Below are 7,677 nucleotides of genomic sequence, written 5' to 3' on the forward strand. Positions count from 1 at the left end.
AAATAAGGAAATAGTAAATTTGTTCAAATGTCATAATAATATAGCCAAATACACGAGAATAGAAAACAATCAAACAAGATATCATAACCATTCATCACACTAGAAATGTAATACTTCATAGAATGCCATATAATCCAGAAAGTCATTCATAACAACCAAATAAAAGTACATACCACCAATCATATATCATCAAAATAATTGAGTTTAAAAATCATAACCATAAACAATCAAGAGCAAGTAAATATAATCATCATGTTCAGTCATAATAATCAAATAATAAAAGAAATACTAAGTATTCAAATGTCATAAAAGCATACCCAAATACAAGGATTAGAAACAAAATATAATCATTAAACAAGAAAAGAGAAGCTTATAGAAATCAAACACGATAATAAATTATCCTCACATTATAATAGAAGCATATGTGCACAAATAACAAATAAGTCATAAGTCATCAAAACAAAAATCATTTGTCTAAGTTACTTGCATCTAGAAATCCTAATTCTCTTCTAATGGTGTAGAAAGAGTCTTTTAGTGGTTTTATGAAGATGTCTGCAAGTTGGTTTTTAGTATCTACAAATTTTTAAAAATACAATCACTTTTTTCTAAGACTAAGTGCTAATTGACTACCAACACTTACCAAGATGAGTTTTTATTAACATAGAAGGTTCTATCATATCAAAATAATTTTATTTGAAATACAATATAATAATTTTAAAAAGCATAAAAAATATTTTGAACAATCAATCAAGTAATTCAAACATATCAAACAAGAATTATACAAGGATTAAAGGATATAGATCACGGACATTATCAAACATTCAGATTTGTTAAAGATAATTTAAAAACTTAGAAAGTTCAAAGAACTCAGTCAATCATGTAATCATTATTTTCTCTAAAACCTACATGCTCAATATCTTTATCATGCTGATGCTTGATAATACATTTTTCAGAATCAAAAAGATACTTTATATATGAAAATTCTTATAAGAATAAATAAATATAACATAATGGATTTTGAAAAACTTTATGAATGAACCTTAAGCAAGTAATTCACATGTCATATTAAAAATTATGCAAGAATCATACAAGAGATATAAAACCATACATAACCATTCATAAATGACTAATCACATATCACATAAAAAATCATGCATAATCATTTTAAAAATATATATTATCAAAATAATAAACATAACTTTTAAGCACAATCAATCATCAAACATTTCAAATTAATTAAATTTAATTAATAATAAACTAACTATGCACAATACTTTTAAAAAAATCAATTTTCAAAAATTTTAAATTTCAATTTCAAATTTCAAATTTTAAATTTCAAATTTCAACTTCCAGTAACTTCCTTTTTTAACTTCCAACTTCCAATAACTTCCACTTTCATTTTCAACTTTCAACTTCCAATAACTTCCAAATTCTAATTTTGAAACTTCCAATAACTTCCAAATTTTAATTTTCAAACTTCCAACTACTTGGACACAATTACCAAAGACAAAAAATCAATCATGTATATTGAAATTATTTAAACTAAATATAGTTAATTAATCATAATAAATTTTAACATAATCAAATAATTTTGAACTTATCTTCAATTTATAGAACTAAGTCTATTCTATTGTAATCGATTACACATAGTGGTAATCGATTACCAGAGAATTAAACACTGAAATTTAAGTATCAAATAACAATTATCAACACATATCATGGTAATTATTTACTTAATTCAATTATCCTATCATGTCAAAACAAACAAAACATAAGCAATTCAAGCATTAAACAAAATTCAATTAATCATATATATTCAAAATTTAAAACTAAATATAGTTAATTAAACATTGTAAACACAATCAAACAATTTCAACAATTATCCACAAAAATAACTTAACTGAAAATACTAATCATACCTTAATTCATAGAGATGGCTTCGATGTTACCTCATTTGAGATTTTGCTAATATTGTTGTCGCCGTATGTAACATGTCCACTTTACTTGGGAAAATAGTTGTGAATTTGGATACATCACCCGTCATGTGCTTGGAACATCCACTGTCTATGTACCATTTCTTCCTTATAGAATATTCTTTGTTATTCTATTCAGATTTTGTCATGAGACACAAGTTGACTTGGTCTTCATCATGATCTTTGAGTAACCTGTTCCTGAAAATACTTTTGAAAGACAAAGAATCTAAAGAGGCCATTAATCTTGAAGTCATTAGACTTTCTACAAGAAACCTGCTCTGATACCACTTGTTGGATCGAGTGGCCTCAGAATAATTAAGAAGGGCGGGTTGAATTAATTATTCCTAAACCTTTACTAATTAAAAATTTACTCTTCTAAGGCTTTTACTTATGTTGTTAAGAGAATAAGGAGTAGAAGAGAAACTTAACCAAAAGTAAAAACGGAAATTAAAATGCACAGCGGAAAGTAAAAGAGTAGGGAAGAAAGAAAGAAACACACAAGAGTTTTTATACTGGTTCGGCAACAACCCGTGCCTACATCCAGTCCTCAAGTGACCTGCGGTCCTTGAGATTTTTTTCAACCTTGTAAAAATCCTTTTACAAGCAAAGATCCACAAGGGATGTACCCTCCCTTGTTCTCTTTGAACCTAGTGAATGTACCCTCCACTAGAACTGATCCACAAGAGATGTACCCTCTCCTATTCTCAGTCAAACCCAAGTAGATGTACTCTCTACTTGTACCACAAAGGATGTACCCTCCAATGTGTTGAGACAAAGATCTCAGGCTGTTAAATCTTTGATACTTTGTAAATGGGGATACAAAAGAATTCTCAGGAGGTTAGTCCTTTGAACACTTTTGTATTAGGGAATGGGAAGAATCAAAAGAATTCTCAGACTGTGTCGTTTTGAATTCTTTGACAAGGGAGAAGGGAGACACAAAAGAATTCAGGTGGTTAGTCCTTTGTTCTTTTGGAAAAGGGAGAAGAGAGACACAAAAAGAATTCAGGCAGTTAGTCCTTGGCGAATTCTTTTTGGCAAAGGGAGAAGAGAATGAAAAAATGAATAGCATAAGTTTTCAAGGTTTGGAAAACCAGAAAACTTCAGAAAGCTTTTGGTACAAAGAAGAAGAAGAAGTTCAAAGAGATTCAAGGCTTGTAAAGGATTGATAAAATGAATGTAAAAAGTATGAAATAATGAATTTTTTTAATTGAAAATGTAAAACAAAGCCTTGCTTTTATAGACTCTTCATGTCTGGTCAAGAAGACCATTTAGAAGAGTTATAACTTTTAGAAAAACTGAAAACCAATTTGAAAAAGTCAAAACCTTTTTGAAGAGTTACATCTTTTGATTTATCAGAAACAGTCACTGGTAATCGATTACCAAATTTGTGTAATCGATTACACAAAGCTTTTGTGTGAAAGAATGTGACTCTTCACATTTGAATTTGAATTTCAACGTTCAAAGGCACTGGTAATCGATTACCAAAACATTGTAATCGATTACAATTTTTTGAAAATAATTGGAATGTTGTAAATTCAATTTGAAAACTTTTTCAAAACAATTTTGCTACTGGTAATTGATTACAACAATCTGGTAATCGATTACCAGAGAGTAAAAACTCTTTGGTAAAAGGTTTTGTCAAAAACTCATGTACTATTCAAAGTTTTGAAAAAAATTTTAATACTTATCTTGATTGAGTCTTCTCTTAATTCTTGAATCTTGAGTCTTGAATCTTGATCTTGATTCTTGAGATCTTGAACCTTAAATCGTGATTCTTGTCTCTAGATTTTCTTCTAGAGTCTTGAATTCTTCTTGATTCTTATCTTGAACTCTTGAATTGTTCTTGATTCACTTGAGTTGTTCTTTGATTGATCTTTGAGCTTTTTGTCATCACCTTTTTCATCATCTTTTGTTATCATCATTGTTATCATCAAAACACCTTTGAATCACCTTTGATTCACCATGAAGCTTTGCTTCTACATTGAATATATCTTAACAAAATTATTTTCCTCTTAAGAGGGGACACATACTCACTAGAGTTGTAGATTTGATATAATAAAAAAGTAATTAACTCTTTTACGAAGTAAGTCTTGGTTGCTTAACAACTCATTAGATCATCCACAATTAAAATTTTTAAACATCAAAATCAAAGGTATGATAGGTCTTCCAGTGATTATTAGTAGATCATCTAGACGTAACATATTAATTTTTAAAAAGTTATCAAAAATACTCAAAGAATTTGCATGTAACATCTATTACATTCCCAAATCTTTTTACATTAACTATAGAAAAAATCGTGGCCAATAATTAATATTAGAGCTTCCCATTTAAATTTACACATTAATATACATTAACATAATTAAAACAACATATATTAGCATTGATTATACACGTTATTTATGGATTATTTCGTTGGAATATATTAGAATTATGTTCATATTAACAATTACATATGTTTGCGAAAATATCCTGCATTTGAGCGGGAAAATGATTGCATTTAATATTCTAGCTCACCTCTCTTTATATATATATATATATAAAGATAAATATAAAGATTAATAGCTTATAATTCACGTCTTATATTTATAAGTAAGGGTTGTCGTTTATACTTAAGTTGTAATTTTATTGCCATTAATATCTTGGTTGGGGTGCTTTTTTTCAATCTCATTCAACAAAAAAATAGTTATAAATGACAGTAATATGATTTTTAGTTTTTCTCCATTTAATAATATTTATAGCTATTAGTTGATATTAATATTAATTATATTATTGTCTTTATTATTGGACATTAAATTTGTAAATTGCATGTCTTCTCTATATAAACACGAGCTAAGTACTAGAAGGATAAATTTTAGCCTCTTTTATTTTCACTAGAGTGGTTTCTGATTTTTTTATATTATTTCTTATTAATTTTTTTTCCAAACAACTTTTAGTTTAATCAGAGCTTTAAAATTAAAAACAAAACAAACTAACACAACTTAGTTTTAACTTTAACTTAGAAGTAATTCTAAAGTAAAAATAAAGTTGGGCTAAGTGAATCCTAAAAATAAGAACAAGAGCTTAATTTTTAACGAGAATAGCATACAGAAGCTCATTCCAAGTATCAGGAACACCAGCTAGGCACCAGTGGCTACAATCCGGGTCCAAATGCCCTCCAAAGCCATAAACAGACGGGTGGCCATCTATCCTTAGTTGGGATAGGGTAGTAATGTCCAGCAAATACACAGGCTTTTGCATGGCTCTTAGCACTTTCTCCAATACCAACTCTGCTGGGAGTGGTCCTCCTGGGTACCTGAATCCCAATATTGGCCTAGTTTTCCCTTCACATAAGTTTGGTCTTGGCTCACCCCATTGCGCTGGACTGGAACAATTCAAACGCAAGTTAGTTAACTCCAGTTTTACAAAACTATATGTTGATTTGTTTTATATTTGTATATATTTTTACAATGACCAGCTATCTTTTTTGAAAACAATTTTTTTTTATTTTGGTAAATGATAAAGATGGGCTGAGGGATATCCTCTTGCTAGAGTTCATTATCTTGTTTGCCTTTGCCCTTTACAAAGTCATCAACACAATATCATCATCAATCTTTTTCCTACTTACTTTTTTTTTATTGAGTGAAATTTATGTGAGTCAAACTCAAGCTATCATAGACTAATGAAAATTAATTTTAGTTATTATGCTAACCAATGGCACAAACAAAACTACCTCACCTCGGACTAAAATTATTAACTTTTAAAAAAGTAAGTTGCTAATTATTACTTACAAGTACATATCATGATAATCAATAGCTCACGAAACTACTTCTCAGAAGATTGGTTAATTTTCTTGAAGTCAAATAGAAGTTTTTCATTGAGTATATGAACTTGGAAGGTGAGTTTTCTAGTGGATTTTCATATGTTATAAATGAATTAAATTAAAAAAATCTCTTTGAAAATGAAATATCCCTAAAAAAATTGATATCACAATTTTACAAATTTAAGGGACATTTAAAAATTGTAGCAGATACTTACTTTTGATGACCTGGAGAGACTCCTTGGAAGAACACCCTTGTTCGGGTAGGATCAATATTGTAATCAACCCATTTGGCCCATGTATTCAATGCTATCTCATATGCAACCAATCGATCCATATCTCTATATGTACGATTCCCTACTTGAATCAAATCCCATCTACAAGCCCAAATCATAAAAAAAAAAAGAAATAGAAAAAAAGTGTTATAGATCGATTTTGCATGTGAAATATGGTGAAGAGTGAAACTAGCTTATAAATGAGTACATACGGTTGTTTTCTTCCTGTGTGAATCCACCAATGCCAAGAATCAAATATCATTACATCTATATCTTTCCATGTTTGGCCAGCTTGAATTGAATCTAGTTTCAATACTCGACCGATACTCTCACCAACAATGTCCACCAGTAATGCATTGCGCGAGAACATTACCTTAACATCATAGGTCTGCAAAATTATGAGATAGACCAATTTATTTTTAATTTTTAATTTTTATATATTAGAGAAGATGCCTATGAATGACGCATAAGGAATATGCTCATCCAAGCACCAGGAAATGAACAAACATGCATACAAGAGTTTCAGTGCTGCATGATGTAAAATAGTAGTAGAGGTAGAGCCAATCCACTACTACAAGAGATAAATGATCACTGATACTTGCTACATTAATTCAAGACCAAAGTTATGTGGTATTTTTCCCAAGAATTGAACCTGAAGTCAAGCTTGTTACCGCTGAAACAATTTTCCTTGTCCTAGTTTGAAATTTTTCATTGTTTCCTAACTTTTAACTCGACATAATCCGTTTCTTCCACTATTTTTGTCGGTGTGTTTTCAACAATAATCTTGATTCTTCTGTTTTATGTCTGGATTATTAACCAGCATGTTATTACTCTTCAACGATGGATCCATGATACCAAAGTATTACATTAATCTTTTTTTATCAATACAACCTTCATTCTATAAATTGGTTGGTTACCCTTTCTTGCTTGCATGAGTGGGAATCTAATATCTTGGGTGTGTCAATAGTTAACTAAGAGACTAGTTGTAAGAATGCATTATTAATATATATGATGTCATTTAGATTATCATTGATTGACAACAATGCTCTATTTAATTTCAATATTATCCATGTATGCATGGTTGCAACCCAATCAAAATTTTATTTTGCAACTAATTATCATTTAGAGTTAAAATTGGGAGCACAACAACTACCTTGACATGTCTCAAGAAATTGGGGTGAATGTGAATTTGTGTAGATGTGATAGGTTTGGGTAGGGACTGACTAAGAATATATAGGAAGAAAATTAAGACAAATAAAAGTCATAAAAGTGATCTAACCGTAAAGGTGAAAATGGAGACATCTCCATTCCTTGCTAAGCTGTATGGGGCTTGTGGCACAGCTATGTGAAGCATGCAAGTGAGTGATTGCCATTGGTTCAAACCCAAAGAGTCTCCCACAAACATGATACTCTTCCCTCTAAGTCTTGTTAGGAAATCTTCACCATTGAATCTGCAAAACAACAACATTCATTAAAATGGTGATAACATGGTCTTGATGATCATTTAAATGGTTTTTTGTTTGGAACTAATGTAGGATGTGATCCTAATTGAGAACCAATTGGTTGAGAGCAAGTTTACAACTGATAACTCTTATTTAATAGAGGAAGTCTGCCGACTTATACAGTAAACTTT

General features: G+C 29.8%; 1 protein-coding gene across 1 annotated transcript; it reads right to left on the reverse strand.

The window, feature by feature from the left end:
- Window positions 1-5,033: 5,033 nt before the first annotated feature.
- LOC121173995 (protein trichome birefringence-like 43) lies at window positions 5,034-7,464 on the reverse strand. Its single transcript, XM_041011897.1, has 4 exons — window positions 7,324-7,464; window positions 6,257-6,432; window positions 5,988-6,146; window positions 5,034-5,334 (listed from the first exon to the last, which is right to left on the reverse strand). The coding sequence occupies exons 1-4, from the start codon at window positions 7,447-7,449 to the stop codon at window positions 5,034-5,036; spliced, it is 762 nt and encodes a 253-aa protein (XP_040867831.1). The 5' UTR covers window positions 7,450-7,464.
- Between the last annotated feature and the right edge of the window lie 213 nt (window positions 7,465-7,677).

The sequence above is a fragment of the Glycine max genome, chromosome 18 (assembly GCF_000004515.6).
Source record: "Glycine max cultivar Williams 82 chromosome 18, Glycine_max_v4.0, whole genome shotgun sequence".
Lineage (NCBI taxonomy): Eukaryota > Viridiplantae > Streptophyta > Magnoliopsida > Fabales > Fabaceae > Glycine > Glycine max.

Bases quoted from the DNA above. Each gene is read 5' to 3' on its own strand.
- LOC121173995 (XM_041011897.1), bottom strand. From the start codon at position 7,449: ATGTTTGTGGGAGACTCTTTGGGTTTGAACCAATGGCAATCACTCACT. The intron at 6,147-6,256 runs GTATGTACTCAT...TTGGGCTTGTAG, and splicing joins CACACAGGAAGAAAACAACC to ATGGGATTTGATTCAAGTAG. The intron at 5,335-5,987 runs GTAAGTATCTGC...GAATTGTTCCAG, and splicing joins GTCTCTCCAGGTCATCAAAA to TCCAGCGCAATGGGGTGAGC.